This window comes from Nasonia vitripennis, assembly GCF_009193385.2.
Source record: "Nasonia vitripennis strain AsymCx chromosome 1 unlocalized genomic scaffold, Nvit_psr_1.1 chr1_random0009, whole genome shotgun sequence".
NCBI classification, from domain to species: domain Eukaryota; kingdom Metazoa; phylum Arthropoda; class Insecta; order Hymenoptera; family Pteromalidae; genus Nasonia; species Nasonia vitripennis.
The window spans coordinates 1185289-1203580 of NW_022279596.1; the positions used below are offsets into that span (position 1 = coordinate 1185289).

Sequence of the window (18292 nt, forward strand, 5' to 3'; positions counted from 1 at the left end):
TAACTGTGCGATACACAAGAGTCAGTGTGATCGGGGGAAAAATAGTTCCCGGTGGAACAATGCACGCGTGATGTTGAGGATTTTTCGACGACATAATCAATGGCGTATCCTATTTTCGAGCGGCCCAGGCGCACTCCCACGAGCGGATCATTAGTTTCGAATTGGCACAGCCGATGCGCGCACCTGCTCGGCGTACTCGCTCGCGATTCACACGGCACTGTCGGGGCAATCCGACGGGCGTGAAAAAATATCCACGCGTTATTTTCGACTCGATGAATACGAGCTTAAACGCGCGTTACGTATCACAAGTCTTGCGTGACTGGGGCCTATTCTGTGCTCCATCTCGGCGGAAGGAGCAGCGCACGGAGAGAAAAGAAACGAAACAAGGTACGGCGAGTGGGAGAGGCCGCTTTTTCAAAACGCTGATGCTTTTCCGAGAAGAGGAGATTTATTTTTCCGAAGAGATTCCGACGGCGGCGCTTGGCCCCCACCACGCGCGCGCGCACCGAAAACCTGAGTTACGACTCACGACCTTGCGCGCGATCGCGAGGGTAGTTTTCACAGCGTATGCACCGATTTTTCATGCGCACCTTCCCAACTGAACGCCGAAAGGGGGAAGACGAATGACGAGCGATCATGATCGTCGCTCACCGAACGCCCCTAGTTCCGCGCATTCCCGGAGCCTAGAACTTAAAACTCGCACTTTACTACGCGGCCGAATATTCCTTTATGCTGATACTCCGGCGGGCCTTTATCAGAAAGGCATAAAAGTATACAGCATGGGAACTGAAACCTGTTGCCGGCAGAAGTAGTCCGCCGCGGCTATACGCTATATACTATATAGGCACGTGTATCGGATCGAAAATATCGCTTTATTAAAAGGCAAAAAACGACTGCGGGACTCTCGCCGCGTTATTTCAGTAGAGTCAGCTGCATACATCAGCGGATCGTGACGTTTTCGCGCGCGCGCGCGATTGAAAAAATCCACACGAAAGGGGCAATTAGCTCGAACGCTGATTTATACGGGACATAAATAATTTGAAGAAGTACTAATTATCGCCGCGCGGCCGCTATCCGAGGAGCGAGGCCTATCTATCCTCTCCCTCCCCCCGACCGCTTCTCATTTTCTCAATGCCGCTGTACGGCCGCCCGTTCGCCCGTTCGCTCGCTCGCGCTGCAGAAGATGAAAGCGCGCTTGTAGCGGCCAAACTTCCCGTGAAGCGATAAATTCCAGAAACAATAGGAGACTCGCCGGCTAGACAATAGAAGAAATATACCGACGCCGTCGGCCCGGAGGAGCTCCGCTGCAGCGACGGAAGTGCTTTCGGCTTTATTTTCGGGCTCGCCCTCTCTCGCTCTGAAAAAGAAGCGAGTGCGCGCTCGTTATGCAGCGACAAGTCGCTGCAGCGGACGTGTACGCTTGCCTTTCCTGCTTTTCTTCGATCTCCGTGTAATTTCGGACACTCAAAAGTCATCGGGAACGCCGGTCCGCCTTCCGTCAACGTCACGGTCCTCTCTGTGCATAGCCACCCCCGGACTGGCGCACAGCGGACCGCGAAGAGGTGCAGTCGGATATTTCCGCGCCTCTCGCGCGAGCCTTGATTTCCACCGTTTTCAGAAAGTTCGATTACGTAAGCCTGTACAGCCTGCGCGCATGCGGAGTGGGGAAGAAAAGATAGGATCTCGGTCTGGGAACTTAATTACCTGAAATAAGGCACATCCTCGGACTCTCTTGGCATTATTAAAAGGAAACGAGGGCGTAGCCTGCAGCAAGCGGCAGCAGAACGCTCGGGTTTCTCAATGGAACTCACCCCCGCTGTTCGCTGTATCTGCGCGCGCATTATTATTTTTCGAGCCCTTTGTTCTGCGCGCGATTGTATTTATGACTATATATATTTATGAATCGTTTGCCGGCTTTTTCCAATCGGAGTCGCCGATAAAATTTGTGAAACGCAAAGTTCCGCGGCGGCTGTGAAGAAATCGCCGAGCGAGCGCTCTCCGAGTCAGCAGGAGCTTAAGAGCCTAATCGAAGGAGCAATGGTAAATCACGCTCGATTCGAATCAGCTCTCCTTCTCTGCGCGCGAGAGCGAGAGGAGCGAGATAAAGCGCAGCGCGCGCCGGCCGAGCCATCGCGATTCGAGATAAACGCGGCCGAGCAAACGCACCGAACTCTCTCATTTGCACCGTTCGCAAGTCCGGCGGGTTTTAAAAGCCCACTCCTGCTCGGGGTTAAAGAAGAAGGAGAGAAAGGGAGAGAGAGAGAGAGAGAGAGAGAGAGAGAGAGAGAGAGAGAGAGAGAGAGGCAGGCGGAGAAGAGGAGCGAGAACGAGAGAAAAAGAACGACGCCTCGGCCCCCGCTAATGCGTTTCCCTAATGAACGTTTTCTTTGTCTCGGTCAAACAGCGCGCGCTAGGTGAGGGCCAAGGCTCGGCCGGGGCTACTCGCAGGCGGCTTCTTAAAACCGATGCGAAAGCGCAGCCATACACGAGCGCCGCGATCCTCGCCGAAATTGCGCGCCTGCGCGAGGCTCCTTATCCGCGTGTGTGCATTGCGCGCTCGAATGGGAGAGAGAACAAACTAGTCCTCCCCGTTCCCGTACAAACGCGCCGATGAAAACTCGCTGCGATGCACAATTAATGCGAGAAGATCGCAGCTCTCGCGGCTGTAAAAAACGCAGCTCGTTACCTCAGCCGCGGACGCGTCTCTTAAATCGACTCCGAAAAAGGTCGCGCGATAAAGCAGCTGAGCAAGTAGGGGGAGGTCGTCCATCGAGATTCCATTTATTTTCATAAATTTCAAGCAATGCGTTTAATTGGTCCGGGCGCGCTCGGCGCTCGCTCGCGAGATTATCTCTCGGCTGACTTATCGGCGGTGGCCGGGCTCTCGCTTTCGCCGTACGAGGCGCGCGCGCGCGCGCACGCGCTGATTTGCAATTCACGCGGCCGCTAATTCCTCTCTTGACGGACAGCGGCGGCTGAGTAAACTTTCGGAGGCGCTCATTTTCTCCTCGGCGGCCTCGTCGGCCGGTACACTATATAATAATGCGATACGCGTGTGCGGCCGATCGGGCCGACTTTTCTGTGTGGCTGAGCGCCTCCGCCGTTCATGTTGTGCGGAACCTTGACTTAGCCGCCGCATCTCGAATACGGAGAACTACTGCGCGTCTCGTGACACTTGACTGACAGACGGATTAATTTTTTATGCCCGGCCTTTCGGTATTCATGGGAATTTGGAATCGCGCGCCGGCCGACGCGCCGGTCTCTCTGCCTTTGTTTTTTCCCCGCCGGCCGCGCGTAAGTGGATGTGTAAATTGACACTTTAATCAAGCGTTTATCGCTCTCTACATCATATGTGCCGCGCCGCTTATTCGCTCACGCCGTGTAAACGATCTGTGTGATTTGCTAATGAAAGGTTTCAAAATAATCCGCGTCTACATGGCGCGGAAGATTTCTCTTCCGGGACGTGGCCACGTTTTTTCGGGCGAGCGGATTTGCATATGCGCCGAAAGGAGTAAATTGATAAAAGTGCGCGACTTATATCCGTAAAAAGTTTAACGTCCGCAGCAGGGCAGCGAGCTCGAGCCCGAGTGGAAAAGGGGCAACTGGTCGGATCAGGAGGCAACCGAGCGGATCGAGCACTCGGAGCTCGGTAAGTGCAGGCGTATGGAGATACCCCGCGCGGGGGGAGGCAAGACGCCGCGCCGAAGAGGAGGCTGCCGAGCACTGTACCTCCAGACTATCGGGGGCTCTGCGAGTAACAGAAAAACAAGCGGCGCCGGGACGGAGGTGAACAACGAGGAGACCTAAAATTGGAGAGCGGGGAAAATAAGAGCCGGCGGAATTTCGAAATGTATAAAGAAGGGGGAAGGCAACGAATGTACGGCCGCGAAAAAGGGGCCGATGAGAAAGGGACACTTAAAATGAATGTGAAAGCGAGGAAGAGAAAGCTCCACCGTAAAATAGTAGCTGGTACACAGGGTGGAGGATAGAGATAAGGGGGCGAGAAACGTGAAATTGGACGACGGCCGGCGCGCTCGCTGCGCTAAGGCTATCCGGGCATTTTCCCTCTGCGCCGTAGCTCTGTGTGTACGTGTACGGCGTGCGCGCGCGAGCTCCGGCCACGTATTCAAAATACGTCAATACTGCACAGAATTCGAGGGAAGCGCGAAGGGGTGAGCGAGCTGCGAAGAAGCCCGGCGCCAGAAACGAAATCTTCGCTGTGTATGTATGTATGTAAGCTGTGCATGCGTGTGTGCGCGTGCGGCGAGGGGTGGACGCGCGCGTCCAGTACAAGCTTCGTCCTTACTCCTTATCGATGGAATTCCGCCTACCCTGCGTGTGTGCGAAGCGATCGCGCTCCGCCGGGGGATGTGCGTATGAAAAATAGGATTTATTCCCGTGCCGGTGGAAGATTTTTAAATAAAGCCTACGGCTCGCCGAGGGTCAGCTCTGCCGGACCGCGCGGACGTAGGGGGCCGGAAAGCCGCGATAATAAATCGATGAGGGACGCATTTGCATGTCTATCGAATTTTAGACTGCGCGCGCTCACTTTTCAACTTTTCTAACGAAGCGCAGTACAGGCATTGGGTGCGTACCTACTATACTGGGCGCTTCTCTGAAAAATATTCAGGCGTTAACGCAATCTCCGCGTAAGAGAGCGCGCGCGCATAAAATAAGCGAGGAAAATGAAAAGCAAATAGCATCACGCGCGCGGGCAAAGTGACCATCTCCCAAAGAAGCAGGTGCTTCCGCACTTGTAGCTGGGAGCGCCTGGCAGCTGAGTGCCACTGGGCTCCGGAGCAGTGGCATAGCCGAGGGGTCGCTCCCCCTTTTGCTCTCTACTCGCAAAGCTCTCGTCGTCGCGCGTTACGGCCGCGCGATGCCTAGAGGAAATGCGCGCCGCAGTCGAAAGAGGCCCGTGAAAGCATTTTCTCCCAGTGTACACTAGGAATTTAAAGTCTACCGCCCGCTCCCTCTCCCAGCCGGCATGGAAATCATCGCTGTAGCCGAATTGCGAATTTGTCCTGTGCTGCGCGCACTACGCACACAGGCCCAATGAGAATTTGAACTTTCTTGGGATTGAATGAAGAAAGGTCTACTGCACGCACTGCGAAATTCACGACCGGTCTGTGCGCGAACTTTAGCTTTTCACACGCGCGCAATGCGTCATGCAAAGTTGGTATAATTTTTATTGTCGTGGCAACTGGCAAGCGCAACCAAGTCGCTTCAATATCTTCAATAAATTGTGTACGTTACATAAATGTCGCTGTTTGCGGCGTCACCACTTTATCGGTTGAAAATACATTTTTCCTACTACTTACTCGTGCCGCAAGAGCTAGGAACAAATGTAATTTTCCAAACACCAACCGCACTGGCTATGCGCAAGCAACAAGAGCGCGCTCAAAATGTTGGGCTGTGGCAGAGAGAGAGAGAGAGAGAGAGAGAGAGAGAGAGAGAGAGAGCGTCATCCGATTCCAGATAAGTACCTGGATCGGGCAATGACAATAAAATCATAAAGTCGTCTCCTCTGCAGAGTCGGACCTGTGGGTGGAGCAGCAGCCCCTTCGGAACTTAACCCTGGGACCAAATTGACGAATCACCATGCTAGCTTCCATTACTTAAAGTCCCACAGTGTCTCACGAGCGCTAATCTCCGCAGTAACTGGAAACGTCTATTGCCAGGTATAAATTGTCAAGCGTCCCCACCCACTGCTTCAAAATTGTAACATTAAGCGTCTGAGCGACGTCGCATGCGTATAGTAGACGATTAACATGCTGCCGAAGACGCCATCAGAATATATTCGGTGTGCAGTTAGTCAAAAATCCAGTCTGTAGACAGTCTTGCTGAGGTGAAGACTCATCGCCGATGTGCTTGATAAATTTACTTGCTTTCCTTTGAGCACAAACAAGGTAAGATATTATTCTTTACAATCGTGCAGATCCCTGGTAGAAAAAATTTTCCCCATATCTGCGCAGAATCTGGCGAATTTTATGCTGGGTATCCAGAACATCTTATGGAGAATCTGGGCAAAATCTACTCCTAGTGGCGACGGTACTCGGCCTGAATCTGGTGGGGAGAAAAATAATAGTAAGCATTTTGAGGTTATACATTAATTAAAACGAGTTTTCTCCTGGAGTTTCGATAGAATTTAAAACATAATTAGTTGAAATTGATTCATTTTTCGGTTTTTGAGGTCGCAGAAAACGAATATCGTAACGGCAATGCTCCCCGAGGTACCTGGTGCCCAGGGTGGCCAGTATCAACGTCGTCTCCTAGAGTTGCACGGAAAATTAACAACATATTTCGTCGAGACTCTTTACTCGGGGGTTTTCGAGGTCGCAGAACACGAATATCTTGACAGCAACACTCCCTGACGTACCTGCTGCCCAGGGTGGCCAGTATCAACGTCGTCTCCTAGAGTTTCACGAGAAATTAACAACATATTTGGTTGAGACTTGTTACTCGGGGGTTTTCGAGGTTGCTGAACACAAATATAGCAACGACAAGGCCTTTTGGGATACCTCGTGCCCAGGATAGATAGTATCAACGTCAATTACTATCAAATTCCCACAAAACTCTAGCAGACGACGTTGATACTGCCTACCCTGGGCACCAGGTACCTCGAGGAGTGTTGCCGTCAAGATATTCTTATTCAACGACCTCGAAAACCCCCGAGTAACAAATTTCGACTGATTATGTTACAAATTCTAACAAAACTCCAGGTGACGACATTAATACGTCTACCCGGGGCACCAGTTACTTCTGAGAGTATTTCCGTCGCGATATTCGTGTTCAGCGACCCCAAAAACCCCTGAATAACAAAACTGGACTCATTTCCATTAATATTTACGAAGTTCTTATTTATTGTAGGATGTACACTTTTATAATTTAAGGTTATGGGCTCTTTTTAAAATTAACTTCCCGGCCAGATTCGGGCTGAATCTGCCAAAATCTGCGCAGATTCTTGGAAAATTTCTGTGCAGAAAATATTTTCAGAACTGCCCAAAAGATAGTTTCGCGGCCAGATCATCCAGCCAATTTTCTACCAGGGATATTGACTCGGGAGGAGAGCTACCGCGGGCTGCTTTCGATCGTAGTTTGAGCTGCATTTCTTGGTATTATAATAAGCTATAAAGCACGAATAACCCCTGATAGGAAATTAACGGGTCCCGCTGGCTAAGATTGAAAATTTCAACTCGAATATGTCAGGCTGAAAATAGACTCATAGCTCTCTTTCCGCCTCTGTCGGTGCATGTAGGAAACGTTATCGACCGAGATTAAAAACATTGAATTTACCGCTGCTGAAAAGAAAAATCTTGCGAAATTTGAACAAAAAATGCGACGATTAGTACTCGATTATTGCACTGTAAATCTAAAAGGTATCTCGGGAGAGTTCGAACAAGAATAAGGGGATGTCGTAGCTAAAAACACAGTTTTTCTGTTCCCTATAACTTTTAGAATAAAGATTTGAATGAAAAACTAAGACTAGAGCGCCATAGTGTTGAGTTTAGTGAATCATTCTACCGAAAGAAAATACCAATCGGTTTTTGTAAAAGTTGTGAAATACGAGCGAGTGTTCACGCGCGCTCGCACGATTACAGCGCTAACCTCAAAATCTAATTTTAGTATAACTTTTTTTTAATTTGGATTTTCATGAATATAATGAGCAGAGTGCCATATGTTTGAGATTGATGAATCATTCTACATGAAGAAAATAGCAATTGGACTTTTAGTTTTTTTTTTTGAATCGTGAAATACTAAATAGCCCGTGGCGGGTTTGCGAAGCTATAGCTCCCACCTCCCCTCATATTAACTACCAGACGCGAAAAGAAAACTTCGAGGCGACGCAGCTCAGATTGGAAGGTTAGGCCAGTCGCCAAAGCTCATGTTTATACTCGGCGTTTATTCAGCGGCGCATGCGTACCAGTGACAATCGCAAAATAGCTTATAGCTACTTTAGAACTGGTCAACATTTTTACCAGGGACTTTGCTATAGTAACTTTTATTAATACATGTACGTATATTTATAAAACAATTTGTGTCAATTTAGGAACTTGTTGGGTTAAAATATAAGTAAATTTCGATACTAAAACAAAGAGGCCACGCAATGCTGACGTTCACATTCTCGCACATGCATCGAACCGAACCTTTTGGTGTGAGTGTGGGAGCGAACGTGTGGGAAGCTCGATTCAGCATACGATTTGCCAAATCAATTTATACGAGAATCAACTTTTCGCATGTGTTCGAACGTTATTTTTTGACACAGAGGGCGAAAATACGATATGTCATAGATATTGTGACTGTACGCAAGCCGGAAAAATAAAAATAAAAATTCTGGTCGCTCTGGTCTCTATATATTATAAATTCTCATATTTCGTTACCTTATTGCAATATATATATATATATATATATATATATATATATATATATATATATATATATATATATATCAATTATTGCGCTTTTTAGTTTTCTCTAGAAAATAAAATAAAAAATATAACATAAAATTAAAAAATAACCAAACCCATTTAATGTCTTACAATCTATTGCATAAAACATTATAACATTTCATAACACTCTTTTCTTTATTTTCATTATAAGCACAGTACGAAATTGTGTATGATTTATTCTATACAGAAATGCGTTACACGTGTTGAAAGGGGCCCCGTTCATTGGAAATGCAGACTAAAATTGACTCTCGAATTAAATTAAGTTACACTAAATTTATCATAAAACAGTGCAGTTGGAAAAGATTTTACAAAACGATTTTTATGTTTAGTACGTGACATTAAACGCATAAATTCCAACATAGAATAGCAAAAGTCATGTTCGAATGGTTATTAATTTATGTAAGCCAGCAGGCAGTTACACTATTTTACTTAGAATTTGCAATGCACTTTAATTTTGAACATACGAGCAGTATCAATGTTGGCTTTGCAAAGCGCGGTCGTTGTCATTAACAGTACAAGTACGTATAGTGTAATTTTTGGATAGATAAATTTGCTGCTAGCTCGATAGCTGTTGTCTTCGGCTATTATGACTGCATATATTAACGTTTGCAAACAGAAACCTAAAAATAGTCGCGACTGATTTTAGTTTTACGTTGAACAACGCTGTTGCAGTCTTTACGAAACTATTGACATGTCGTATTTTTTGTTTAGACAGCGAGTCGATCAGCTCGAGCGCGCTTTTTGAAATGGAGGAAGAAAGCAGGATGGAAATGTACGTGGGAAACATCTTCGAGCCCTTAACACGGGGCCGCTCAAATACGTGGCCCCAGCCGCGGCCAGAAGGATACGTCGATGGACCGCCGCTAATCGATGGCGCGGCAATGACTGGCAACGCCGAGTCCCTCAGGATTGATCCTTCGACGCAACAGAATTCTCCGGGCCAAGATGCTGGGCCTTCGGCGATCAAGAAAAAGTCGCCGAGACGAAACGCCTGGGGAAAGCTGAGCTATGCGGAGCTCATTACGCAGGCTATTAATAGCTCTAAGGACCAGAGACTCACGCTCGCCCAGATCTACGAGTGGATGGTGAAAAATGTCCAGTACTTCAGAGACAAAGGCGAAACCAACAGCAGCGCAGGCTGGAAGAATTCCGTGCGTCACAACCTGTCGCTGCACAACTGCTTCATCCGCGTGCCGAACGAGAGTTCTGGAAAGAGTTCCTGGTGGACCATCAACCCGGACGTGAAATCCGGGAAAACCACGAGAAAGAGGGCCGCGTCCATGGAGGCCGAGAAATTCGAGAAGAGACGAGCTCGAGTCAAGAAGCTAGCAGAGGCTTCGCGGAAGGCCAGTCTACACTTCGACGTCACCTCCAGCGCGAGTAACTGCGTCAGCGAAGGCATCGAGCCCTTCCATTACGGCGGCAGTCCGTTGCAGCACAGAGCAGCGCAGTCGCCGGCTTTCCGAGCCCGGGCATCGAGTTCCGCTTCTTCCGTTGGCAGATTGAGTCCCATACCCGCTGCTAACGAGCCGGAATGGACGTATGGACACGCGCATGGCCACACGGCCGCCAGCCCAGCCGAGCAGTCGACGGTGACGCCGCTGCATCAAATCAATCATACGTCAGCCTTGGACCAGCAGCCGATGCGCTTGTCTGCGACCTGCCAGATGGGGCAACCGGAAGCTCCGGGCAACGACCTCCAAAGCCTACCCGTCGCTTATAGCTTAGACCGACAGATAGCTCAAATGTGCCCTGTGCATCGTCTCGATGTTTGCAATTGTGATTTGAGCATGCTACAAATGGACACGCGGACGCAGGTGGCGAACGCGGCTGCTTCGTACGCCTATTGCGCAACCGATGGGCCGAATCATTATTTCGATGCTGCCTACGGGAATCAATACGGCGTGATGGCATCGCAGACGACATTGATGCCGATTCAAGAAATGGCGGATTTCGGATCAATCGTCGACTTGCAAATTGAGAGCCAGCAGCCCATGGTGCGAAATAACTCGATGCTCGACGACATCGACGAAATAATAAGGAAAGACCAGTACGCGGCGATTGATCTCGTGAACACGAGTATGTCCACGGCATTGTACATCAGCGGCAATAATCCCGTGAATTCGGTTGGCCAGAACTCCTGGATCCATTTGTAAAGCACTGCACTCACAAAATCGCGCACTTGTTGATTTCGATTCGAATCCATCTATTATTATTAGAGAAGATTTTTTTTTAATAATTCATCAATTCTAAAGCTAGCACACAATTAAAACATTTATAACAGAATCAAATTAAAGATACTGTATTCATGTAGGCTACATAATATTACGTAATATATCGCAACATAACTTATATGCGTAAATACCGACAATGCACATTTTATATTTTTGTAAATTCAAGCTTTTACTAATAAACAATTTTTCGATGTGTAAGTATGTAAATGAAAATAACCTTTGTATCATTGATGAATACTATTGTATTCGAAAATTAAATTATTTATTGACTTATCCATGGTAGAAAATAAACCAACCTACATGGCCTGTGAGTTAAGAATTGGCTAAAAATGTTGGCCAACGCTTATCATGAATATTAGCCAACATTTAACCAACGGTTCGAGAAAATTTTAAATTTAGTAATTTAATGTTATGAAATTTTAATACTATTATTATAGTGATTTATAATTTCGGTTTGTGATATACCTATAATAAATATATAGAATATGCTAAGCTCTTGATGTCTACGTGAATGTTCACCGTGAGTGTTGTTCAGGTCACCCGGAACTCTCAAAAATGTTGTCCAAGTGTTTATTATGGGAAAAAATGTTAGGCTTAGTAATGCACTTCGTGGTTTGCGGTGTGCAGGTGTAAGTCCTGCTCGAAGATGATTGACACGTTACCCGCGAGTCTCGTAGACGATGTCCAGGTGTCCAAAAACCTCAGCGGCTAATAATGATTCCTATATCCAGTCTAGTTCTGAGTACAAATCGCAGTTTATTAGTGAAATATAAAATTGAGGAAATTTTAACCTTTTTTAAAATTTTCCTATATTTTCAAACATTTTTTGAAGTCTTGTATAGTAATTATTTCCACAGAGCGCGCTACCTATATTTTATATTATTTTCCCTTCGTCGAAGACCTAGACATCGTCTACGAGAGACCCGAGTGACGTGCTCATCATCTTCAAATAGAACTTACATCTATACACATCGAAAGTCACGGAGCGCGCCATTTAGGTTTCCTAAATCGAATCTAACCTCAAACAAGTATTTCAAATTTAACCATCTGTTTATCAGCCGAATCGCTTGTAATGTGACGAAATAAGCAGTATTTAAGGGTAACTGTTGGTTAAACCGTTGGCCAAGTCGTTCGAATTGGGCCAACCGATGGCTAATCAGTTCTTTACGTTTCTACCAGGGCGCATCATGAGCGAATAATGTAAACTGTATTATATATATATATATATATATATATATATATATATATATATATGCCCTTTAATATATATATATATATATATATATATATATATATATATATATATATATATATATATATATATATATATATGCCCTTTAATATATATATATATATATATATATATATATATATATATATATATATACAGGGTGATCCAATTTAAACGGGCACCGCTCATAACTCGTCAGGGACAGCCACAATCGAAAAAATGGTAGAGACCAAAGTTGTAGGATATCGAAGGGGCAACCCGATGGTGACCTTGGATTTGACCTTGAACGCGTTTTTCAAGGTCATTTGAAGGCCAACTTTGGATTTTTAAATAGGAACCCCATTCTTTTATTGCGGGAATGGAAAGAGCGGTAAATTTTACGTTCATAATGGTATGTTCGGTTGCGGCACTGAAGGTCATCGCAAGGTCATGCAGCCAGAATGAAACCCCGCCTACGTAATTCCTCTAGCAACGCCAAATTAAAAAAATTGGTAGAGATTAAAGTTGTAGGATATCGAGGGGACAACCCGATGGTGACCTTGGATTTGACCTTGAACGCGTTTTTCAAGGTCATTTGAAGGTCAACTTTGGATTTTTAAATAGGAACCCCATTCTTTTATTGCGGGAATGGAAAGAGCGGTAAATTTTACGTTCAGAATGGTATGTTCGGTCATCTCAATGTCCTGCAGCCAGAATGAAACCCCGCCTACGTAATTCCTCTAGCAACGCCAAATTAAAAAAATAATATTTTTGGCGGAAGGCCGAGTGTGAGACTCTTTCGACAATTTTCGGAGGCTATTTTTATTTTTGCAAATCGAAAGTTCGGGCGGCAGGTACGGCGCGGGACCGGGGCGCCTGCTTGAAAATCATTCGTGAGTTAAGCGTCGTAGGGGAAGGTTCGACGGAGTCGCGGTGGCAAGACTGAGCGCGGGACTTATTTTAAAAGGCTTATTTCGGGAGCCATTTTTATTTTTCGCACATCAGGAGTTCGGGTAGGTAGGTGGCGACCACCTAGAGGAGTCATTCGCAAGTTAACCGTCGGAAGGGATCATTCGGGGAATAGCGAGACTTATGTTTGGACGCTAGCGAGGGCTCAGTTGCGTCTTGGCCGCTGGACAGAGAACATCTAAGAAGGGATTTCATCTCGGATACAAAGTAAAAGTAAAGTTTGAAAAAAAATAATTTGACCTTGAAATGACCTTGTAGGACTGGCTCAAATTCGAGGTCACAATTCTCCCCCCCCCCCCCCCCTATACAACAACTTTGGTCTCTACCACTTTTTTTTAATTTGGCGTTGCTAGAGGAATTACGTAGGCGGGGTTTCATTCTGGCTGCATGACCTTGCGATGACCTTCAGTGCCGCAACCGAACATACCATTATGAACGTAAATTTTACCGCTCTTTCCATTCCCGCAATAAAAGAATGGGGTTCCTATTTAAAAATCCAAAGTTGACCTTCAAATGACCTTGAAAAACACGTTCAAGGTCAAATCGAAGGTCACCATCGGGTTGCCCCTTCGATATCCTACAACTTTGGTCACTACCATTTTTTCGATTGTGGCTGTCCCTGACGAGTTATGAGCGGTGCCCGTTTAAATTGGGTCACCCTGTATATATATATATATATATTAAGGGCAAACTTCCTGTCTACATTACATAAATAAATATCAATGTAACAGAATTCTGTAAAAGGACTGTTTGTTTTATTTTGCAAGCCATTCCCATAATCGATTGAAATCTAAAATAATCATGTAACACCAATTATTTCAAACATATAATTTTAAAAGAAATTAAATAATACTGATATGCATTTGCATACATTTCAATTTTCACTATTTTAATAAGTCTACATCAGCTTTTTATTTATTTTCGCCGCATTCGATCTATTTTCATACGCATATATGCAGTTGAAGTGACTAAACGTTTTTGTTGCTGTTCGAAACTCGTATAAATGTTAGTACCAATCTAAAAAGATAACTACCAAAGCAGAAGTGATGTACATATTGCGTAACAGATTTATCTTACAAAGTTAAAAGATTTATATATAGCTTATCGCTTCTTTGTAAACACATACGCCTCTTGATCACAACTCTCCAGTGCATTGAGTAGCAGTGTCTTATCTGCAGCGCTATGCCTGACAAAAATCTTTAAAACGTTCGTTCTAACTGTTTGAATAAAATGGCTTTTATCACTCATTGTTGGACATTAGATATCCTAATTACCCTAGTTTGTGCATTAATGGTGGCTTACGTCTACCTTACGAAGAGTCACAGTTATTGGAAAAAACGTGGAGTTAAATCAGTTCCTGAGCCAAATATTTTTGGTAACTTTTCAGACTGCCTTTTTGCAAGAAAACCATTGCGAGATTTTCTCAGCAACGTTTATTTTGTTGGCGAAGGAGAAAAATTTATTGGATTTTACGTATTTGATAAACCATTTTTAATACTTCGTGACCCAGAAGCAATTAAAAATGTATTGGTTAGAGACTTTAAAAACTTCTCAAACAGATGCGTGGCACCAAATCACAGTGATTACATTGGAAATGTGAATATTTTTTCGTTAAGAAATCCAGCGTGGAAAGTTCTTCGGCAAAAGCTATCCCCTGTTTTTACATCTAGCAAACTCAAAAATATGCTAGATCTTATCGTAGAAACAGGTGTAGATTTGGATACTCATCTTCAAAATATTATTTCTAACGGTAATCTATCCTGCTCTAATCTTTTTTTTTAAATTAACAATGCAAAATAGCGTTAATCGAAATCTCTCTAAATCAGAATGTATTTCATCCCTCCATTCAACACAAAAACCCGTAGTGTTTGTTCTAAACTAATTCATCTATTTTATAAGTATAACATATTGTTCAAGCATAATATATGTCAATAAATTTTATATGATTTTAAAATATTTATAATAAACTTTAATAAATAAAAGATATTTATACTAAACTTTACATCAGACGTTTCATCAGACGAGTTATTGATTTTTTAAAAAGTTAAACTTATCATTCATAAGTTATGCATGGATAAATAATATGTTATTATTAAATTATGAAATCAAATTATTAACGCAAAAATATTTGAATCAAAAAGCGTCAAATTCGATTCACTTTAAAAAAATCGTTATTTAAAACGAAAAAACTCTGTACAAATCTTGAATTTTTAAAATGTTTTAAACTAAGTTGAACAAAAACTGTCACTTTTTTGTGTTGAACATATACCTCATCATTTAATTTTATTATAATAATACTCTACTGTTAAAAAGATAATGAGCAGATGTTTCAAGACAATATTTTCATATTTGACTTAATATATTTCACTATATATTTGACTATATACTATATACTTAATATACTTGACTTAATATATTTCTTATTTAATATAAGGGAGTTCTATCAATAACATTATTTTTTTTTTAACAAAAAGATATTCTTCTTATCAAAAATTTTTCGATTTGATGTAATTTGAAAAAAAAAATTCTATTGAAAATATATAAAATATACATCATTTTTATCGAAAAAAAACATGTATATAACTTGTAAAATCATTGACCAAAATTCATGACATTTCACTATATAAATAAGTGTTTTCAGTCACTTGCCACGGCTTTTTGAAAGATCCGGACCGTCTTCTTTACTCTATCCGGGCATAAAATGTACCTTAAACATGCCCCCTCGGACCGATCGAGAGACATTTCTAAAAAATATGAATTAAATATAGTTGGCAACAAATTTTGTTATCTAAAAAATATCAATTAAACATTGCTAGCAACAAAATTTGTTGCTAGCAGTATTTGATTTATATTTTTAGAAGACAGTCCGGATCTTTCAAAAAGCCGTGGCAAGTGACTAAAAACACTTATTTATATAGTGAAATGTCATGAATTTTGGTCAATGATTTTACAAGGTATATACATGTTTTTTTCGATAAAAATGGTGTATATTTTATATATTTTCAATAGAATTTTTTTTTTTCAAATTACATCAAATCAAAAATTTTTTGGTAAGAAGAATATCTTTTTGTTTTTTTGCAGGATTTAACCCAGGCTTGACCCCTTAAATGACTATGCGTGATTAATAGTTAATACACATAGCTATGATTTTAATTTTCTCCAACCTTAAACATTAAAATGATTAATCTATTGAATTAATATTCTGCGATGTTATAAGGGTGATTTTTTAGAAGAGAACGATAACTAAACAGATACATAAATGTGGAAGAAAGTGAAAAATTTATCAATATATTTAAATATTTTTGAGGTTTTAAAAAGAAAGAATACAAGAAAGTTATGCGCGCTCTAAACGCACTGAATTTTTGTAGTAAATAAAAATTACATGACATAAAAATGTACTTTATAAAATCTAATGCTTTCTACCAGTTGCGCGAGATAAATGAGGGATGTACTTTTTACAAACTTTCAACCCTGAAAGAAAAATTTGCCTTATTTCTACCAGGGGACCATTTAAAAAAATGTCAATATACGGATTAATAATTTTTTGGACAATATTGAAACGAAATTCTCTTGTTTTAAATTAAAGCTATTAAAAATATTAGTCGACTATACATATCATCAACATTTTTCAGACGAATGGAACGTCGTAGAAGTGAAGGAATTATGCGAAAAGTTTACAACAGACGTTATTGGTTCGACAATGTTTGGATTGAAGCTAAATGCATTAAATAACCCTAAGGCAGAGTTTCATAATGAAGGAAAGAAGCATTTCCAAAATAGTTATGGTCGATATTTTAGTTTATTGTCGATGTTTTTTATGCCTCAACTGGCCAAGTTGTTTGGAATTACCTTCTTCGACCCAGACGTTCCAAATTTCTTCAAACGCGTCATACCCGAAGCTATGAATGAAAGACAAAAAGATGGTATCAAACGAAATGATCTTCTAGACGTTTTTATGGAAATGAAAGAAAGCTTCGAGGATGAGAAAAATGATCTTCATTATTGTAAGTTTAGTCGAGCAGCGAATTATCGATTACTTTCTGAAAAATGCACGCGAATGATAATTGTACCAGCTATTTTTAGATTTTCAAGTTAACGGATTAGTGGCCACAGCTATTGTATTTTTCACGGGCGGCTTCGAGCCATCCGCCTCGATGATGTATCTTGTTTTGTACGAATTATCCAAACAGTCGGAGATACAAGATAAGTTAAGAAAAGAAATTCTCGACGCACTGGAGGAAACTGAGGGAAAAATCACATACGACATGGTGAACTTTGACTGACAAGCATTTCTTCAGCAGGTATTTATCATCAAAACTATACGATGACCTGTTTTTTTCCTCAGATGATGAATTTACCTTACCTAGACATGGTCGTTTCGGAAGGTCTAAGAAAGTATCCGCTGCTCCACTTTCTAGACAGAGAAGCGGAACATGATTACACGTTTCCCGATACGGACGTAACGATTGACAAAGGAACTCCAATCATCATTCCCATGAGTGCCGTTCATATGGATCCGAAACACTTCCCCGATCCTCACGTTTTCGATCCTCAGCGATTTTCGCCGGAGAATAAAAGAAAAATCGCCCCGTTTACGTACTTTCCTTTCGGAGAAGGTCCGCGGAATTGCATCGGTGTGTTGGAAATTGATTAAAATTATCAGAGTAGCAACATCAATCGGGAGCTTTTAACACTCTTCCAAATTTCAGGAATGCGGATTGGATTGGCGCAGTCGAAAATCGGACTGATGCAGATTCTCTCGAAGTACGAAGTCGCGCCGTGCAAGGAAACACCGATCCCCCTGGAATTCGACAGTTACACCCTGTTCACCAAATCTAGGCACAACATGAAACTGAACGTTCGAAGAGTGCGGAGCATTTGATTTACCGAATGTAGTCGAGTAGTATTTTCGAATAAATTATGCAGGAAACTCTCTGGTATAATGTATATGTATAATGCATACGGCGGTGGTAGCGCGAAGTTCGATCCGCGATTTTTGCCGCCTGAACTTGAACTTCCGGCGAGCAGATCCCCGATCTTGGGCTGCGTTGGTCTTATGATGTGTACACAATCCTCTCGGTAACTTCCGCAGACCGTCGCCGAGGCGCGTGTATATACCGCGGTGAGAGAGAGAGAGAGAGAGAAGGGGGGGGAGTACGTTGCGCGAATTAGGAACAATCGCCAAAGGCAAACTTCGAAGGTGGAGGGACGCGGAGAGGGAGGAGGAGGCCGTTGTTTAACCAGAGCAGTAACGCCGAGGCGAGGCGCCAATCACGCGCAAAGACAAACAGAGAATCCACGGGCCATCGCTGATTGTCGCAAAGAAGTTCTTTCAAGATGGCTGCAGCGGCTCCTCTGCGAAGCGCCCCGTGTGTTGAAAACGCCGAGGGACGCTCCGACGCTCCGTCGCTCCCTGAATACGGAATCCA

General features: G+C 43.3%; 2 protein-coding genes across 5 annotated transcripts; both read left to right on the forward strand.

Annotated features, from left to right (window-relative positions):
* Window positions 1–5519: 5519 nt before the first annotated feature.
* LOC100118797 (forkhead box protein O-like) lies at window positions 5520–10897 on the forward strand. Of its 4 annotated transcripts, XM_008219836.4 has the most exons (3): window positions 5520–5909; window positions 5976–6087; window positions 9162–10897. In XM_008219836.4, exons 2-3 carry the CDS (start codon window positions 5991–5993, stop codon window positions 10604–10606), a joined length of 1542 nt encoding a protein of 513 aa, XP_008218058.1. In that variant the 5' UTR covers window positions 5520–5909; window positions 5976–5990; the 3' UTR covers window positions 10607–10897. The 4 variants fall into 4 exon arrangements, with proteins under 4 accessions (XP_008218058.1, XP_016842280.1, XP_001602685.2 ...); XM_016986791.3 differs by lacking the exon at window positions 5976–6087 and having other exon boundaries at window positions 5530–5909; window positions 9166–10897; XM_001602635.4 differs by lacking the exon at window positions 5976–6087 and having other exon boundaries at window positions 5532–5909.
* A 3115-nt stretch (window positions 10898–14012) lies between these two features.
* CYP6AQ9 (cytochrome P450 6AQ9) lies at window positions 14013–17803 on the forward strand. The gene is made up of 5 exons (NM_001172527.1): window positions 14013–14613; window positions 16496–16867; window positions 16947–17131; window positions 17209–17497; window positions 17573–17803. Exons 1-5 carry the CDS (start codon window positions 14094–14096, stop codon window positions 17743–17745), a joined length of 1539 nt encoding a protein of 512 aa, NP_001165998.1. The 5' UTR covers window positions 14013–14093; the 3' UTR covers window positions 17746–17803.
* The last annotated feature ends 489 nt before the right edge of the window (window positions 17804–18292 follow it).

Bases quoted from the DNA above. Each gene is read 5' to 3' on its own strand.
- LOC100118797 (XM_008219836.4), top strand. From the start codon at position 5,991: ATGCTGGGTATCCAGAACATCTTATGGAGAATCTGGGCAAAATCTACT. The intron at 6,088-9,161 runs GTAAGCATTTTG...TTTTTTGTTTAG, and splicing joins TGGTGGGGAGAAAAATAATA to ACAGCGAGTCGATCAGCTCG.
- CYP6AQ9 (NM_001172527.1), top strand. From the start codon at position 14,094: ATGGCTTTTATCACTCATTGTTGGACATTAGATATCCTAATTACCCTA. The intron at 14,614-16,495 runs GTAATCTATCCT...AACATTTTTCAG, and splicing joins TCAAAATATTATTTCTAACG to ACGAATGGAACGTCGTAGAA. The intron at 17,132-17,208 runs GTGAACTTTGAC...TTTTTTCCTCAG, and splicing joins GAAAAATCACATACGACATG to ATGATGAATTTACCTTACCT.